The following is a 19,907-nucleotide window of genomic DNA, read 5'->3' as shown; positions in this document are numbered from 1 at the left end:
TCAAAACTATTAAACCGGTGAGATTTTGTCATTTTTGTGTAATCTATAATACAAAGAATCACATTGAGATTTTGCACATTTGTAGATTTCATCATTGCCTACATCTAGGATTTTTTTTCCGATTCTTTTAAAACTTAAAACTATGATTTTCGAATTTTTAAAAATAAAGAGCTATATATATAGCTCGGCCTCCATTTGAAGTTTTCCTGAGTTTTCCTCCTTTCTTTAGTCCAGACTTTTAAAATGGTGTGGCATAAACGACTGAATATAGATTAAGTGTTGGATTAGGCATGAGTGGCCACTAAACAATGTCCGAGCAAATGAAATGGACCCAGTTTGGCAAGGAATACAGCGAGGCGACCCAAGAAAAACCGCGTCGATCGGTGGAAGGGAAGTGGATGGAGTTGAGAGGGGTAACTGTACCGCGGGTGCGTGCCCATACACGGCACCGCGCGCATGTGACCGTCCGAGCCGACACCAGCTGCAAACGACAATGCTGGATCCGTGACATGAGATGGCATATGCACTGTACCACTACTGGCAGCTGGCAAATACACCAACAGTGCGGAAGGTCGGTTCACCGGTTGCTCATAGCCTCCTAATAACACTCACTGCACCTTTATCCGTAAAACTTTACGGTAAGTAATACTGTACTTAGGGCTTGTTTGATTCAAAAAAAAAAGCAATCTTGTACTCTCTCTGATATAAATTAATTAACTCAATTCTGTTCAGGGACCGTAAAGTAGCATGGAGCTATGCCTAGTGAAACGTTCAAATCAAGTATTTTTTTGTAAACTTAGGCTCCAACATGCGCAGATGAGAACAGTGTACAAGTAAACCATCTAATCCTTGTCTAGTGCACGCCACGTCTTAGTGATATTGCTATTTTTTTTATTTTACTCTCTATGATTTGATAGGACGTGTTATTGTTTTGTAAATAAAGTGAGGTTGTTTATTCTTAGGCAGATAAATTCTATTTTTTCCTTCACATCTTTATTCAAGAAATCCCAAACTTTGTCAACGGTTCAGTAACTCTCTATTTTTTGATAATCTGTCATGATAAAAAAAAATTACGAACCAAAAGAAAGTTGTGTAAAATCGACCTAACTGTCATTATAAAAAAAACATTATAAACCGAAGGCTAGAACAAAATCAAGTTCTGTAAAATTGACTTTCTATAAAAAAAAGATAGGCGGTGTGTAAACATATTTTGAGTTTATGTAACCATCTAGCCGATTCTCTCAGCGCCAGCTTCCCCGGCATTTAAATTGGCTTTGTTAGGACATATACTATAAATCATTTTTATTTAATCAATCATTGGTGCTTGTTTGCACCGGACAAATAACTAACTAAGCGTCACTCATATACAAATAAGCAATGTTGCTTAATAAAATGCTTGGTCCTTTAAGCGTTGTATTGTATATGGGCTTAGCACTACACGCCTTAGCGTTCGATAAAACTTTGCATTGTGCATTTCAGAAATGTTATGGCTTCCAAAGTCAGTGTGCCTGTGTGTGGTGTTACCCGATGAAAATAGGGAGCTTGACCAACTAAATCACTATAGGATCCTAAAATTCGTATTTTTAGCCCTTCAAAAATCATGATAAAAGTGTACGAATAGAGGACACACGTATGCATGTGTCTGCCCAGTTTCTATAGTTAAATTGGAAATAATATAGTTTAGCTAAAATTGACAAGTTTCGAATGAATATAAAAGGAAAACATCCTCCTCCCGAAAATTCCGTAACTTATTAGTATACTATGTAGTAACTTAATTCTCGAGCAAGTTTAATCGAATTCCGGAGTATCCATGTCCACGAAATTCCCTATGTATTTGAACAAAAGCTTCGATTTCATCAATTCTCACCAAAAGCGGAGCAACGTTCTCACTAGATTCTCTCGAGTCTCCTCCGCTCACCGTGCGGTGCTCGGATCCCCAACGCTCACACTAGACCATTATTCCCTTCACTCCACTCTCTCCGCAATCTCATCCTCACTTCACTCCACTCGCCGGCCACTCCTCGACTCGCCGACGGCAATGGCGTCCCTCCGCGCCTCCCTCCTGCTCGCGGCCGTGCTGTGCGCGCTGGCGGCGTCATCAGTCTCCGCGACCCGCGATCTCCGCTCGCACCGCACCCAATTCGTCGTGCGCGGCAATGTCTGGTGCGACACCTGCCGCGCCGGCTTCGAGACCCCGGCATCCACCTACATCGCCGGTACGTATGCCGCATCCATTGCTTCCCTTCTCTCTCCCTCAGGATCCATTACGGTCGCATAGATTTCACGTGAGTATGTCTGTCTCGGGCCTTTCCCCATCGCTTCAGTGCCCCCCTTTTCTCATTTCTGCTTCTTCCTTTTCTTCTTTCAAGTGCGTTCTTACTGTAATGTTGCTTGATTGGGTTAGCAAGTAGCAACTGCACGAAGAGTATAGTTATAAAAAATAGGTTTATCTTTTCGTTTTCCCTGCGACTGCGATCTGAGTTAGTAGATGCCGATGTGATGAAGTGGCTAGTGGTTGGTGCTTGGATGCGTTAGTTTTGGAATCGTGAGTATTAGTTGCGTTTCTTTGGGAAGTTTGTTCTACGGAGTAGATCTTTAGGATCGCTTTGTGCACAAGCTAAAGCAGATAAGTTCTCCGTAGCATTTCTAGATCTAAGATCATGGCGGCGTGTGGATAATACGTGGACCATTGGACACGTCGACCATGGTAACTACACCATCAAGGTGCCAAGGTGGGGAATTTCAAGGCGGTTCGGAGAAGACCGGTAAGGCTTCGGTCGTGTGGCAATGTTCTTTTTGTGCTAACGTGGTTTCATTTGCGTGGGGCTCCCCGCATCAAAACCGTGACTTGAGCTGGGTGATCACTGCTTTGAGATTGTTGTCGGCAAGGGGCGGTGAAAATACAGGGCAACTTCTCACCAAGTCTCTGTTTCCGGGGTGGATGCCCTAGGTCTCTGACCTTGATTGGTTGTACTTGTACGTCGAAATGAAGGACCTCTAACCATTTTTTTTGTTAAAGGCAATGTCTGTAGATTGCACGGACTTTCTCTTGGGTGAACACTCAAGATCTAACTTTGGTTTAGATAGGGCGACGGCGGCGCTTCTGCATTGTTCCTTTGGTGGACACGCCGCTCTTGGAGAACCTTTTATGAAGTCCGGGTGTTGCCAGGGGTGGTTGTTCTGGCTGTTGCGAGTCGCTTTTTTTCTCTTCACGGGGTAATTGGACCGTAGCATTTCCTTTGGAGTACCAGTAAATCATAGCCATTGGTTGTTCTGGCTTTTTGGCTGTGCATTCTTGAAATCTCGACTAGCTCTTCAAATTATGTTGTTGTGGATGCAGGTCTAATTGGTATCTGTATGATATTGATATATTCCCTTTATCAAAAATAAATCGAAGACCATGAGCAGTCAACATTAATTTAAGGATACCATGAAAGAGCTAAATATGTTCACGATTCAGGAATCTACTTAGTTATCATTTCCATTACAGATTTTGGACGTGTACCCTATTATTATGGACCAAGATACTATTCACGCATAGGTACTGTAGCTGTGGACGGCGCATGGATTCTGTAGTGCGGCAGCACCAGGCTTCATCTTTGGAGTTAACTAAATCCCACGATCTGCCCCTCTTAAGTTCAAGAGTTGTCCCATCACGTTAACAAAAACTAAAGAAATGATGTATGTCAGGATAATCAGAGCGCTGCAGACATATAGAGAGTTTATGTTACGTTGGGAAAGAAGTTGTGATAAGACTTGTTCTTAGGCTCCATGACGGACACATGCATATATGTTCTGGACTTTGTCATACACATGTATCATGAACGCGCATTGCATGCTGCTTTCACATCCATACATGATACATCATACAAGATGTACTTAGTAAACTGTCAACGCTGTTGCTCTTGGATTGATGAATATCTTCTGAAACTTGGTTCTGAACAGATTAGTTCTGGACTGCTGGTTCTCTAGTTTCACACTGAATGGAACACTGACATAGAACATCGTAACAGCACTTTGTTATACACTGATAGCATGAAATGAAATGAAATGATATTGAAATAGAATGGAAAATTGAAATATGACTAGAGTAAAGGAAAGTAGAACACGAGAATGGTTTCCCACATATATCAGTATCACCATCATCATTTTGCCTAGGTCTTTTACAATATAAACTGCCAACTGATCTTCCAATCTTCCATCTTTGCAATGTCTTGTACTTATCTCTTGCCACAGCACCTGCAGGCCTAACAAAGCTAGCTGCCTGTAGTCCCATGTATAGTCCCTTCTTTTTGTTTTCTCTCTGTTTTTGGTAGCCTTGCTACAACCCTGTATGCTCCCGCCTTCTCAGCGGTTTTCTCTAATATATAATGATGCACGCCTAGGCTTGTGTTCGAGAAAAAAAAATCTCTTGACATTTTGGTGGGCTAACTACATAATAGTATTTGTTAAGCATGTTTCTTCACAACTTAGCATGCTTCATGAGTTGTTGTATAGTCGCCGAGTCATTTTTCAAAAATCACGTCATCTTGCGACTATACAGCGACTTTCGTCGACTATACACTGAGTCGCAGTGTTGGCGACTCACTTTTGAGTCGCGACTCTTAGGTTTGCAAACATGTTTTTTTGTCCTTGAAAACTGGGTCAGATGTTAATTTCTGCCTGGGTATGGAAACATTGCCTATACAACCATCCATTAGTAGCAGGTGCTGTGTATGTTGTGCCAAGGGGGCAGAACTGCAGATTTAACATGACTATATGTCAATTACCAAGGAGAGCAGGATTAGAAAGAAACATTGCTGATAGAACAGACCAGCGAAGGCCCAGTGTATCTCGAGCACAAAGTTGTTTATGACTTTTAGTTATACTGGTTGGTTTATGAATTTAGATCTTTATGTTTGACTGGTTGGTACAATCAACTGGAAAATGCTGCAAACTAAAACTGAAAGCTTAATAGTGATTAGTTTGCAGTTCTGACAATACATGGCTGAAAATTTGAGAAAGCTTAGAACTACTATTTCTTACGAAACTCGTATTAATTCAAACTTGTCGACCAAAAGCATATCAACTATTAATTAACCAGTATTTCATTTGTCTGCCAATTGTTACTGATGGCATTTCTTTCTCTCCATAGGAGCAAAGGTTAGAGTCGAGTGCAAATCAAAATTGACTGGGGCGAAGACATGCAGCTTCGAGGGTCACACTGACCACACTGGTACCTACAACATCCCCGTGGATGACGAGCATGAGCACGAGATCTGTGAGTCTGTCCTTGTCAGCAGCCCAGACATGCGGTGTGCCAAGATAGTTGATGGGCGGGAGAGGGCCCCTGTCTTCCTGAACAACAACAACGGTGTCACCTCCAACATTCGATTGGCGAATGCTCTGGGTTTCCAGAAGGACATCCCTCTGGCTGCATGTGCACAAATCCTCAAGATGTACGAGGAAGTAGACGACCGTGTCTGAGAACTCTGAATTTGCGGTCACAGAGAAGGTAATATGTTACTAGGTGGAATCTGAAACATCTATTATGTACTACGAGGACCAAAAGTATCGCTGCTTGTGTGCTTGATATTGTGTAGCTCAGTGCTTGAGTATGTATGTGGGATCCGCGGTTGAATCATGGGAGTTTACCATATCTAGTAAATTGACATTTGGTTCTTCTTAGCAAGCTAATGTTATGGACTTTGTTTGTGCTGAGAGTCTGAGACGGTTCAGGTTATGCAATGCTATTGGGCTGAGCAACATAGTTTGTTTCATCACAATTTAGAGAAGTCGAGCCGCAAATAAGCTTGCTGGCCTGCATATTGTGCAGTTCTCTCTTTTGATACGAGGAAATCCGTTTGGTTTACCTAGCAGAAATGAATAGCGTGAGACTGCAGTTCTGAATGGAGAACCCTAGTTTGGTCAGCAATTTGATGTGTATTTAAAGAATTTGAAGCTCAGTGCCGTCGCTTGCTGCTGACGCTGTACGCCATGCTATCTGGAGGAAAATGTTGACTCACTAAAATAGAAAATGTTGGCCTGTTAAAATACAACATGTATAACAAATGAGTGTCACATTGATGTGCATTTTAACCTTTGATGCGTGGCATAAAGAGAGTTCCAAATGAGCAACGAAATAATACGTGATAGGGGCGACACAGATTGAAGAGAAACTAGTCACCAACACGTGGAGGGGCAGAGGAAACCGAGGGAACAATCCATGTGCTGTAATAGTAGTACTCATAGTTTGTTATCCTTTTCTTGGTCTTTGACGTTTTGGTTTTCTTATATAACTGTTGGTTTCATATCCAGCTTATCTCAAACCGAGGGAAGTACTATGTGCAGATACTCAGGGTGCACCCGACGAACTACAGATATGTCAGCAGACAGACACACAAACAAAATATTTAGGAACTTCTGAAAGTAGAGAGGCACAGCTTATTGCATACAGAGCAAACCAAAGAAGGAAATCAAGCACTTGCCGCAAATATAAACCTAGAGGAAAACACATGACTATCTTGCAAAAGAAGCACATTTCTAACAAACAGAATTGTACCGATCAATCAAGAGTGCGGGCTGTTCAAACAACATGACAGAACACAAAGAATGGAGACACAATACCTTTACAGCTCTTCCAGACTAAATGCAGCTCTATGAACTCAAATAGCAGTAGCACATAGCATGCAGTTACCACTGTACTAAATTCAGGTCAGACTTGACAAAGTGCTAGTCACTCGCACTGCAGAAAGGAACGGAGCAATGTGATCCGTCGATAGTGCGAAAACTGACGGCGAGAATCGGTCAGTGGCAGTGGTCAAAGCAGAACTCCTTCCGGACACCACAAGTGCAGGTCACGGACACCATCACCACGGCACCTGTGCAGGCTACTGGCTCGGCGTGTGTGCGACGCTCTCTGGCTACGCTGGACACTTCCACCTCTTGATCCTGTACAAATACAGATTTCATCAAGGGACAGATTACCAAATTGAAACCAGAGAAACAAGGAAACCAACAGCAATTCCAGTTAGCTGCAACTGTTGAAAACATGACCATTAACTGCAGGAAACACATGCATTTTTTTGCAGATACATCTGAACTGAACATGGAATCAAGAATCGTTGAGTTAATTTTGGAGTTAAATGTACAGAAATCAGCACAAGATTAGCACTTATTCACATATAGTAGATCATAGATTCAGCACAAGAAATGGTCAGGTTCAATTATTTGAAGGATGTAAAGGATACTGATCAAAATGTTCAACTACACATTGGAGATCATAAGCTTCAGATAGAGGTGTTCTGCCTCGGACAGCATCTAATCAATGATCAAGAAGCTAGGACATGGTCAGGTTACATTGATCGGTCAAAAAAGCCATGAAATGATCAGGTTCAATTATTTGAAGGATGCAGAGGATACTATCAAAATGTTGAACTATACAATGGAAATCATAAGCTTCAGATAGCGGTGTTCTGCCTCGGACAGCATGTAATCAATGATCAAGAAGCTAGGACATGATCAGGTTACATTGATCAGAAAGTTCATGCCTGGAGAATTGAAGACATTCTAATCACAGTGTTAATTACAGCTTTAAGATAATAAGCTTCAGATAACTGTGTGTTCTGCTCTACAAGTATCTGATGATCGATCAAGAAGCTAAGAAATTATCAGGTTACACTAATATAAATGTGAAGGACACTGCCAGCTCTCCATCCTGTACACATGCATACCAAATTTATGTGAAGAACACTACAGTTTGGCTCTAAAAGTACCTACTCGGTGAGCACGCAGTGGTGCACGAACTCTGAGCAAGAAATGAAGTGGAAACATGAAGCCTAGGGCTTGAATTACCTGCTTGCTCGCCTTCTCAGCTGACGGATGCTTTGCCGGCGATGGGACGTAGGCGCTGCGCGATCCGGCCAGCGACCCGCAGGACGAAGTCGAGTGGGATTCCTCACTGGAGACCTTCCTGGCTTCCTGCGACTGTCAAATTGGCACATCAGAGGCAACGGACAGAGGAATCAAGAATTGCAAGATGCAGAAAAACAGGGGACGGGGGTGAGGTACATGTATCAAGTACCTGCTTGCTCGCCTTCGCCGGCGAGGTGAAGAACTTGCAGCATGGCCTGGTCGACGAGTCGGACAGGATGGAGGAGCGAGAGGCCTCGCCGGTGACCACGGCATTCGTCTTGACAACCTTCTGCGTCGGCTGAATGGCCTGCTGCGGCACGTCCCACTGCCGCAGGTTCCTGCGGGGCGCGCTCACGATGCCGTGCTGTCGCCGCGGCCTTTTCTTGCTGCTGCCGCCGCCGGACTTGCGCAGTGGCGGCGCCGAAGTCTGCGAGGCCGAGAAGACGAACGCCGGAGAACTCGTGTGGCCGATGGCCGGCCCCGGAGAAGGGAAGAACGCCAAGCCGGCGCTGTCGGTAGAGCCCGTACGCGCGTGTTTCGGGGAAAGCAAGGACGCCTCGGCGCGGCCGCTTTGGTATTCCCTGGGCGACAAGGACGCGAAGCCGCTACCTGCAGTGGAGCTCGCTGGCGTGGGCGGCTGCTCCGGTGAAGCGGTGAACATGAAACCACCGTTGGCAGTGGGCCCCGCCGTGGGCTTCTTCGGCGATGCCACGGGCGTGACCCCGCCGGTTGCGGTGACGCCCGTGGGCGTTGTCGGCTGCCCCGAAGAAGCCATGAACGACAGGGTGCTGACATTGGAGCCCGTAGGAGACGGCGTCGTGAGCGTGTCCTCGAAGAACGCGAAGATGTTGCCTCCACCGCCGCCGCCGATCCACGGGCGCGCTGACGGGAATGAGAAGTCGCTTGCGGGGGACCCCCTGCGCGACAGCAAAGGCGGCGCGGTGGTCGGGGACCGGCGCGGCGAGGGCGGCGGCGTGGGGGTGGGCGAGGAGTCGAAGGGGTGGAGCTCAAGCAGCATCTTCTTGCGCGGCGAAACGGCGGGGACGAGGCAGCGGCGCTTGCGCCCACCAGCGACGGCGGCGGGCGCGGAGAAGGCGACCGCTGAGTGCGGTGGATCGATGCGGAGCTCGGCGAGGTGGTACGGCAACGGCGAGAGGAAGAAGTCGCGGTGGAGGTGGGCCGCCGCCATCTCCATGGTCGGCGCTCCCGGCCGGGTTCTTGGGTTCTTGGAGTTGGGGTGGCGTGGCGGTGGTTGTTTGTCTTGGAGGCGAGTTGGTTAGTTAGTTTGTTGTGGCCCTTGACTCCTCCTGGATGGAAAAGAGAGAAGCGACTAATGATTAGCGTTGGCGTGACTTGTCTTGGCTTTATAAGGCGGAAAAAAAATCGTGGGGCGATCGTCTCGTCGTCGTTGGTACTATAGTCCAATACTCCAATACCATCGATGGCAAAACCTCGTCGTTCGTTTACTGAATCAGTGTTCTTGCTCGTGGTGAAAGCTCCATTGTTTAAAAAATTGGCCGAGATACCGATTTATCGGTCGATTTATCGTAAATCGGTGGTAGCCGATAAGATTTTGGCATATCGGTTGATTTATCGCCGGCTCTGATATTGCGGCCGATTTTCAGTGTTATAGCTGATATTTTGCCCGAATTTTGCTGAAATTCGGTCTAGAAGTCGATATTTTCATCCTATAGTTTTTCGAACTATGCAGTAGCTCAAAATTTGCATATTTATTGTTTGAAATGCAAGGGATCAAGGTAGTACTTTTGTTAAATGCTTCAATATTATTTTTACATAGCATATTATAGAATATTTAGTGCCAAAAATTAGGATTTACAAGAAAAAAAGGCGATAAATGGCCGACCGATAAAAACGATTAATCGGCCGATAAGCGATTAATCTCCATTTTAGGTTTGACCGATAAGTTAACGATTAACGATTTCTTGAACATTGGAAAGCTCCAAGCCTCCAACTAAGGGCTGCCAGGCCAAATTTCAGAGAAACAAAAGGAGGAAAGAAATGCCAGGGAGAATAAACTACATGTGATAAAAAGAGGGCACTTGTGCGACACGGATTTGGTAGACATGAGTGTAGATGCACCCATTTTTCAATATTCAAAAATGCCATTTAAAAGTTTTGGTAAAAAATAAAATAATTTTTGCATGTACATATTATCTTGATACTTACTCGTGCCAATTCTCAAGTGAAAATACAACCATATGTGTCAGGAATTGATCACCTTATTGGTTGGTGTCAGCAAGACACTGGTCACCTAGCGATATCTTATTGGTTTGTGTCATGAATTGATCAGCTGACGACATAAAGCCATCACGGTTCGCTCGTCTTGACTCTCATAGATGCCGTTGGATGAATGGTGAACGGTCAACATCAACATAACGGTCAAATCAGGTGGATAGATTCACAAAATACAACCATTTCGACGGGGACAAAATCTTTACTGGCCACCTTTAGCACGATCTCTTCAAATCTTTGGGAATCAACCTACACATGGGTACTAGTTACCACCCTCAAACGGATGGACAAACCGAAAGGGTTAATCAGTGCAAGGCATTTGACCAAAAACTAAGAAGTGGTGTTCATGGCTTCCAATGCCAGAACGGTGGTAAAACACAAGTTTCCAAACTGCTCTAAAAATGATTCCCTTCCAAGCCTTGTATGGTTTCCCAGCTTCACAAGTGGCAAAAATGTTTTTGGTAGATGACAATATTGAAATAGTTGTTGAGATGCTCCAAAATAGGCAACTGGCCAACCAAATCATCAAGCGCGACTTGCAAGAAGCTCAAAACCGTATGGTGCACTTTGCTAACATAAAAAGAAGTGACAGAGAGCTCCTTGTTGGGGACATGGTCTACTTGAAAGTGCAACCATACCGCCATTCTTCTCTCAGCATCCACTACTGTATCAAACTCCACAACAAGTTCTACGGTCCATTCCAGTACTAGTCAAAGTGGGCAAACATCTTATAAACTGTTACTTCCTGAAGGTTGTAAGCTTCACTCCACCTTCCATGTGAGTCAACTAAAGAAACACAAAGGCCCTCTTGAATGCCAACACTTCCATTGATTGATGAGGAAGGCAACACAACTAGGTCGTGAAGCTATTGTTCAACACAAACCAATTCCTCGCAAGTATGGTACGATAAGCATTCTTGTGGTTCAATGGCTTGTTAAATGGATTAACTTTCTAGGAAGACACCTCCTTCATCCAGGACTTCCCTAACTTCACGTCTTGAGGAGAAGTCGTATCTCAGCAAGGGGCATTGTCAGGAACTGATCACCTAACAACCTGAAGCCATCACGGTTTGCTCGGTTGACGCTCCCAGATGCCATTGGATGACGGGCTAACTGTCAAGATCGAGATAATGATCAAATTAGAAGTTAGCTCCTTTCCTTTTAGCTTTGCGCTTACATGCTCCATCGCTATTAGAGCTCGGACGGGATAAGACGGCTCGCTCTGAGCTCGTAATCTCATCCTTCTCCCTCTGGGTTAGAACCCTAATGCCGCCGTGTTCCGGCTGGCCAATAATTGGTCTATAAAACTCTAGATTTAGCAAAGAAGGAATCTCAAATTCAGTAGTATAGGTGGTGCCTGAATATTCCGTGTGTTCGTCTAGTTTAGACTCTGAATTGCTATTAGCATCCTATCAGTTGGATTCAATGATGATAATTTGGTGTATCTAGCACTGTTGTCCGAACTCCGAAGACCGTCCAAGATGTTCCATATATTTGTATACCATTCATATACCTATGATGATGTTGTTGATTTCCTCTATGTGTGAGTAGTTTACCTTGTTCTTAGGGAGATGGAGAAATCCTAGCAATATTATGATGTTTTTTTTCGAAAAGGGGGTCTACCCCAGCCTCTGCATCGTGATGATGCACACGACCTTTATTAATAAGTTCAAGACAAACCGAAGAGTGTGATACAAAATTCACCGATCACGCATGATGGATACATAAATCAACCAGCGAAACATCATAAAACTGAAAACTAAACTGCAACTAGGCGAACTAAGCATCCTTTAGTCAACTAGTGTGACACCATCCAGCCTGGGACAAGATACCCTGAGCGACCTTCTGGAGATGGTTGCATCCAGTATCCATAAATGCCCACTGGTCCGAGGGAGGAGTAATGCCCACTGTTGCACCCAGTGAACAACCATATGAATAACCTGCATAATATTAAAAGTAGTTGAATTGTTAAACACAATATTATTTCGACATCTCCATATTGAACAACACAAAGCAGACACACCAATGCGCATTCTATCTTTTGATTTTTTGTCAACACCATTCAGCCAATTACCAAACATATTAGTAACGTTAGCTGGTGGTGGGAGATTAAAAGCGAAAAATATCATGCTTCAAAGTAATTTTGAAAAAGGACAAGCTATAAAAAGATGTTCGATAGATTCTTGTGCACCACAAAAACAACATTTCGTACAGCCTTTCCAATTACTCTTTGCAAGATTATCTTTGGCTAACAAAACTTTATTATGAAGAAACCACATGAAAATTTTGATCTTCAACGGAATTTTAAGCTTCCATAAGTATTTCCGCAAAAAAGGCGTATGGTCATTCATTAAGTCTTCATACATAGATTTAACCGTAAACAAACCAGAGGTTGTAAGATTCCAAACAAAAGTATCTGGTTCATTTTGAAGAGTAACATTCATCAAACGTCTAACTAAACTTAACCAATCTGTCCACTTATTCCCTTGTAACCCTCTCCTAAACTGAATATTCAGCGGTACCTGAGCTAATACATCGGCAACTAAGACATTTCTATGTTGCACAATGCAAAACAAGGATGGGTACTGCTGCGCCAAAGATTCATCCCCCAGCCAAACATCCTCCCAAAATCTAACAGCCAAACCATCCCCTAATTTAAAGTGACCTCGTGCAAAGAAATCATCTTTCACATGCATTAGTCCCTTCCAAAAAGGAGAATCAGATGGTTTAGCTTGAACTTGAGAAAGAGTTTTTTGAGAAAGATATTTATTATGTAATAGCTCCTGCCACACCCCCTCTTCATTTAACAATTTGAATAGCCATTTACTTAGAAGGTATTTACTTTTTAGTTCTAAAAGCTCAATACCAAGACCCCCTTGATCTTTTGGCCTACAAATAATATTCCATTTTGTTAATTTGTAATTCCTCTTGTCCCCATCGCCTTGCCAAAAAAATCTAGACCGATAAAAATCAAATCTTTTCAGAACCCCTTTCGGAATCTCAAGGAAAGACAACATAAACATCGGTAAACTTGTCAATACAGAATTGATCAAAACAAGCCTATCCCCATAAGATAAAAGCTTGCCTTTCCAGCATCCCAATTTGCTCTCAAATCGAGTTTCCACCGGATACCAATCTGAATTTCTAAGTGTTTTGTAGTGGATAGGGACTCCAAGGTACTTAAACGGAAAAGAGCCCGCCTCACATCCAAAATATGTTTATATTGCTGCTCCTCTTCCCTTGCTTTTGCGAAGCAGAATAATTCGCTCTTATGAAAATTAATTTTCAAACCTGAGAGTTGTTCAAAGATACACAATATTAATTTCATATTTAAAGCCTTTTGTAAATCATGCTCCATAAACAAGATTGTATCATCCGCATATAGAAAAATTGAAATACTTCCCTCAACAAGATGTAGGATTAAGCTTCCCACTTGGCCATCTGCCTTAGCGCGTTCGACTAAAATAGCCAACATATCTACAACAATGTTAAATAGGATAGGCGATAGAGGGTCATCCTGTCTCAATCCCTTCTTAGTTTGGAAATATTGCCCAATATCATCATTAACCTTGACTGGGACACTCCCGTCTGGGACAAAATCTTTGATGAAACGACACTATTCTGGCGCAAAACCTTTCATTCTCAATGTTTGTTGGAGAAAGGACCATTTAACCTTATCATAAGCCTTTTCGAAATCTATTTTAAACGAAACCCCATCCATTTCTTCGAATGCAACTCATTAATAGTTTCGTGTAATATAACCACACCTTCCTGTATATGTCTACCCGGCATAAAAGCTGTTTGTGTTGGTCTAATCACTTTCGAAGTAATCTCCGTCACCCGATTAGTGCCAACTTTAGTGAACACTTTGAAACTGACATTAAGTAGGCAAATAGGCCTATATTGCTGAATTTGAACCAAATTTTCCTTTTTGGGTAGTAATGTAATGATGCCATAATTCAGTTTATATAGGGACAACTCCCCACTATGGAACTGACTAAATAACGCCATTAGATCATATTTAATAACCTCCTAAAAAATTTGATAAAAACCAGCGGGAAAACCATCCGGTCCAGGAGCTTTATTATGTTCCATTTGATAAATAGCTTCATGCACCTTCTTCTTAGTAAAAGGAGAAGTAAGAATATTATTTTCCTCAATGGAAAGCTTGGGTATATCCTGGTTGTTGTCCTCAATTAGATCAACATTGGACGGGATTGGATCTCCAAAGAGCTTCTTATAAAATTCAGAAATATAAATCTTTAAATCCTCATCACCAACAATAGTCCCTTCCTCTTGCTCTACTTGGTAAATTTTCTTTTTTCTTTTCTTACCATTAGCAATTAGATGAAAATACTTAGTATTACTCCCCCCTTGTTGAATGTGTTTTACTTTCGCTCTTTGAGCCCATTTGGTCTCCTCATCTCTCCTTAGCTTAGCAATTTTTTCGTTCGCATTTTTCAAAGTTGCCCTTCCGGCTTGAGATAGGGGGAAAGTTTCTGCATTTAGATCAAGGTCGTCAATAAGAGCAATTAGTCTCTCGTTCTCCTTTTTATAATTACCACTCATACTCTTGGCCCAACCTTTTAAAAATCATCTTAAATGTCTAATCTTATTTTGCCATCGCTCAATAGGATTATGACCTGTGTTAATAGAATTCCATTCCTTTGATACCATCTCGTAGAAACCCTCTTGTTTTAACCAGAACAGCTCAAAAGAGAATCTAGATTTATTTCCATTATGTGCTTTTATACCAGAGTCTATAAAGAGAGGAGTATGGTCAGAACCAGACCCAGTCCTAGATAAGGCTCTCACCGACGCTAATGGAAATTTCTTTTCCCAATCAACTGTAGTCAGAATTCTATCCAACTTCTCATATGTAGGATTATCTCTTCGACTAGCCCGTGTAAATTGTCTCCCCGAATGGGCAATTTCCCTTAAGTTGAGAGACTGAATAATTGAGTTAAACATAAAAGGCCATCTTGCATTGAAATTATCATTATTTTTTTCTTCTTTTTTCCTAATGATGTTAAAATCACCACCTACCATCATAGGGAGATCTTGATTATCACACATCCTTACTAACCCAGCTAAGAAATCTGGTTTTTGTGCATCTTGGGGAGCCCCATTAGACAGGCACAAAATTTCATTCAAAACCATCTCTCCTACAGTTCATGTGCATTCGTACGAAAAGTCCCTAGTGGTAACTTTTAGTACTTCAAGATTATCTGAATTAACTCCTACTAAGATTCCTCCAGACCTCCCTTGAGGAGGTAAACAAAACCATGAGAAATTAAAAGGGCCGGCTAACTGATTTAAGAAAGGGATTGCAAAGTTTGATCTCCCTGTCTCCAACAAAGCAATGAAATCAAGTGCATATTCCCTAATAGATTCTTTAATAAAAAGATGTTTACCCGTATCCCCAAAGCCACCTCCATTCCATATCATACCTTTTAAATTCTGCATTACTGATATTGTGATGATCATACACCTTTTTCTTTCTTACTTTCTTCTCTTTTATAGGTGGTAGAGGTTCCCCTACAAGATCATCAACATCACTAATCTCCTTATCATCATCAACAAGATCTTCACAAAGAGCTAACACATTAGTCATAACTAGATTGGAGGGACCATTATCCCCTTCGATCACATAATCAATATTTTTTGAAGATATTGGATATTACGAATTTCTCGTACATTTTTAATACTATCAACAGTTTGTATTGCCTCATTAATATCATGTCCCAAAGAAACTCTTAAACGTGAAGCTAACCCTATGATCTCCGAACTATCCTTTTCAATAAAAGAGAGGTTTGAAGATTTTTTTGTACCTGTCCCCATAGATTCCATGCGTTGTTGAGTTAACTTCATAGCCTTGTCCATAACCTCAGCATCCGCATTGTCCTTGTTTTGTAGACGTGCACTAGAACGAGCCATGGTAGGAGCAATACCACCAAAAGCAATTACTTCCTCCTCGGTCAGCCTATGAACATCCTTAGTTTGAGAACCATCAGCTGCTCCATCAAGCACCTGAACATTTGTTTGGACAATCGGAGATACATCAAAACGAGAAACACAAAAATTATCATGTGAATAAGATTGCTTTTTGTCGGATAATACCATGCCAACCACATTATTTTCACGAGTAACATGACCACCAACAGCTCCATCAAGCTTGTCATCCAAGTGTGTGTTAATACAATATGAATTATTATCAAAAGTTTGAATTGAATCGGAAGAAATCTGTAAATTTTCATCCAAACATACCTCAGAAACAGTGTTCACTGCACCATTAAGCAGCACAGAGGATCCGGCGCTCTGCACCCCCGACATGGCCACACAAGATCCGGCGTTGGGAGCCTCCCTCGGTGTGTGCGTGTTGGCCGCTAGTTGGCTCCCCGCCGCCACTTGGTCTCTATACCGCGGGCAGTCCCGCACGAGCTCCGAGGGCGATCTTGTCGGCCCTGCTGCGGGCGCAGGCTGATGGACAGACATGTGCGCGGCCAACGATTGGCTAGGCACATCAGCCGAGGAATATTTTCTGAGACCAATCATTGGCACATGATCCAACAACAAATCTTCCTCAAAATCAGTGTCCTTTCTGTCTTTTTGTGGCTGACTAGGAGATTGATGTGTAATACCATTTTGGGCTCCATTTTTTATCAAAATTTTTTCTGTTACCTCCACGGGCAGACCAGACCCATCTTCAGCAGCAAAAATACAAGGCAAACTTTAATCGGAGATGGAGGAAAAATCCCAAAAGAAACCATCAAAACATTTTGCTTGAAGTTTGTATTATTTCTATTCTCACTAACTGTCCCTTGATTTGCTCCTAGATTCATTGTTTCCTCTACCTCCATATTTGTGACCTCATCTTTGCTATTTTCATTCCTCCTATCTTCTTCATTTCCACCATCCCCTCCATTATTATTCCCATCATTATGAGGATCATCAGCCATATCTATTTCTACATTTGGATTATTTTTCTCCACTTCAAAGGCTAGACAAAAAAACCTCTTGAGATGTATACATCAGAGGTATACGGAATAAGTGATGCATCCATGCACCCAATCCTCAACCTAAGAACCTTGGTTTTCCTTGTGAATGCCATATCCACCTCCATTGTCTTCCCAAAAAGAGAGCCTAGAGCCCATAGAGAAATATACTCATTTCTGACATCTGAAGAAATTCCAGTGGCTCTCAACTAAACCTCTGGTAACATAAAAGTAGGCTCCTCCATAGCTGATCATTCATCAATTTCCATATCTGTTTCACGGTTTGGCACTGGGTATGTTCTGAATTTCTTCATTCTTTGCACCTCATTTTTGTTAGGAAACTTCACCTTGTACATATTATTGTGGAAATGAGTAACTTCCCATTGGAAATTCTCTGATGGCACTATCCATTTCAACTGCTCAACTATTTCATAAATAGTCATAGCCTGTCCCTGTATAGTTACTTTAGCCAGCTTAGCATTCTCCACCTTGGGCTGATAAGTACCTCTGAAAGGAATCTCAAAGAACATCAGAGCCTCATTGGCATACCCATACATAGCAACCGTAGGTTTTGGAGCATGTAGTAGATGACAAGCATTGGAGGCGTGATTTATTGAGTCACAAATGTCACACATTAGCACCGTGCAATCATCAATATAATGGCCCAGCTGCTTGCAGCGGAAACAACTATCAGTATTTTTTCTTTGCCATTACTGCACCATCCTCCCCTATAGTATTCCCTCCTTGTATACTGCTAGGATGCACAACCGAGGAAGTAACCTGACCCACATCAGGTTGAGAAACAGCTGGTGGTGGAACTTGAACATTCCCATCGAAGGACGTGCTCCCACCATGTTGGCCACCACTCTTCTATGACGCAACGGTGACAGCTGCTACTACGGCCTGCACCGTTTGTTGTAGGAGAGCCTGATCAATGCCCCCCTCTCGCCGACCACCATCTACCCCGGCATTATTCCGGGCAGTCCCTCCTCCAAAACTACCACCAGACGACTATTGAATGGTGATCGAGATAACCTTCTCGGTTTTCGATTCTCTACATTTGGAGCTGGATTCTGAGGCTGATAAGTGCCCTGGCGATGATACTGGTTATTAAAACGACGATTGTTGAAACCATACCCAGATCCGCGGTGGAAGCTTCCGAAGCCGCCACTGCTAAAACCTCCAACATTCCCAAAACCTCCAGCGTCGTCGTTACCATCCTGATACCGAGCACCCGCCTGATCGTCCCAAGCCGCCAAGTCGCTCGACTCCCCTTGCACGAAGTTCCTCTACCTTGCGAAGGAATTGGGGCCCGAGTAACGGCCACCGCCGCGGACATTAGCACCGCTCGGGAACTGGCGCCCCCGATCATCGCCGCCTCTGCCTGGTGCCTGACCAAAACCGCGATTCATCGATCGCCGCCGTAGGGAGCTGCGATTCGTTGGTAGAAACAAGAGTTTTGCGGCGCCAGGTATACCCAAGCAGATGACGAAAGGCTCGTCCAACAACGAGATTAGGTTTAGGAACGTCCACCGCGTGCGCACGCTGATGTGCCCGCATGCGATTACGTCTGTCATTTGGGCTTAGCTCAGCAGCCAGAGGCCCAAAATTCGTACCCTTCCTTAGCCCACAGGCCCGCACATTTGAAATTTTCGGATCATGGACGTGGGCATCCCCAGATCCGGTGATCATCGCCGATTTGTTCCTCCGGCGCACCACTTTCCAGCCGCCAGCTCCGTCATCCATAAAACATGATGGTTCAAGAACAGGGTGAACCAGTTGCTTATACTTTTTTTTTGAAATTTGACCTACGGACTACTCGATTAAAACTCTGACGAAAAATTCACCGGCGAAGCGAACACAAGTGCCGCCTCCTTCTGCGTCAATTGACGACAAGCTCGCCGTGCCGCGCGTTGCAAGACACCATCTGAATCCGGCAGATCACGATCACCTATCGGTGAAGGATCTGATAAGGGGTTGCCCGATCTTCTCAGTAAGCGACGGGTGGTGATGAACACGCGATGGTAGCAGCGGATGAAATCGATGATATGAGGAGGATAACTTGTATGACGCCGACGAAGTCTCTCGATTGATTCCTGTCGCCAATGCAACAGCTCTCAACCCTGCAAGATATTCGCAACTCCACACACTTGCGCACGTAGCCGCCGACCACGAAGCGGTAGATTGCAATCTTCTAATCCCCAATGGAACAGCAGATCACACAAACTTTCAGTAGCATAAAACTCCAGATCGCAACGAATTGGAGAGTTGGGATTCAATAGTTCTGCATAGCAAACAACTAAGAACTAGGGTTTATCTTAAACATGGTCTAAAGAAGCTAGGGGGCGTCCAGGGCACTTATATAGGCGTCCGGGACGACTTCTGGTCGAAAAGATACAAGAATAACCGACCCAGAATAGATCTGGTCGAGACAGACTCGGACACGGCCGGTCTGGGGGCCGGTCGGCCGGGCCAGGGACCGGGCTGGCCGGTTCAAACCGGGTTGCAACCGGGCGCTGGAATTGTCGCGCAGTAACGCTCCCGGTTGGCATCAGCGTGGCGCCCGGTTGGCGCCGGGGCGTATCCGGCGGACCGCCCGGTTGGACCGGGCCAGGGACCGGGCGCGTCGGCGTGGCGGCCGGTCTGACCAGGTGCTGGTCCGGCCTGGACTTCGTCTTCTCCTATCGCGCATGCCTCCCGCTCCTCCCTCGCGCGTCCATGAGATATCTTCATGTCCAGCTCCATGTCCAGCTCCATGTCCAACTTG

The 19,907-nt window shown here is 43.9% G+C and overlaps 2 protein-coding genes across 2 annotated transcripts; one reads left to right on the top strand and one right to left on the bottom strand.

Moving 5' to 3' along the window:
• Nucleotides 1–2,038: 2,038 nt before the first annotated feature.
• Nucleotides 2,039–5,700, top strand: LOC124649364 (pollen-specific protein C13-like). Its single transcript, XM_047189010.1, has 2 exons — nt 2,039–2,216; nt 5,135–5,700. The coding sequence occupies exons 1-2, from the start codon at nt 2,039–2,041 to the stop codon at nt 5,464–5,466; spliced, it is 510 nt and encodes a 169-aa protein (XP_047044966.1). The 3' UTR covers nt 5,467–5,700.
• Nucleotides 5,701–6,786: 1,086 nt separating this feature from the next.
• Nucleotides 6,787–9,082, bottom strand: LOC124708750 (mucin-5AC-like). The gene is made up of 3 exons (XM_047240418.1): nt 8,030–9,082; nt 7,834–7,965; nt 6,787–6,930 (listed from the first exon to the last, which is right to left on the bottom strand). Exons 1-3 carry the CDS (start codon nt 9,080–9,082, stop codon nt 6,787–6,789), a joined length of 1,329 nt encoding a protein of 442 aa, XP_047096374.1.
• Nucleotides 9,083–19,907: the final 10,825 nt, after the last annotated feature.

This window comes from Lolium rigidum, chromosome 4 (assembly GCF_022539505.1).
Source record: "Lolium rigidum isolate FL_2022 chromosome 4, APGP_CSIRO_Lrig_0.1, whole genome shotgun sequence".
Taxonomy (NCBI): Eukaryota; Viridiplantae; Streptophyta; class Magnoliopsida; order Poales; family Poaceae; genus Lolium; species Lolium rigidum.
Note: the sequence above shows the minus strand (reverse complement) of the source record. Positions and strands in the feature narration are given on the sequence as shown.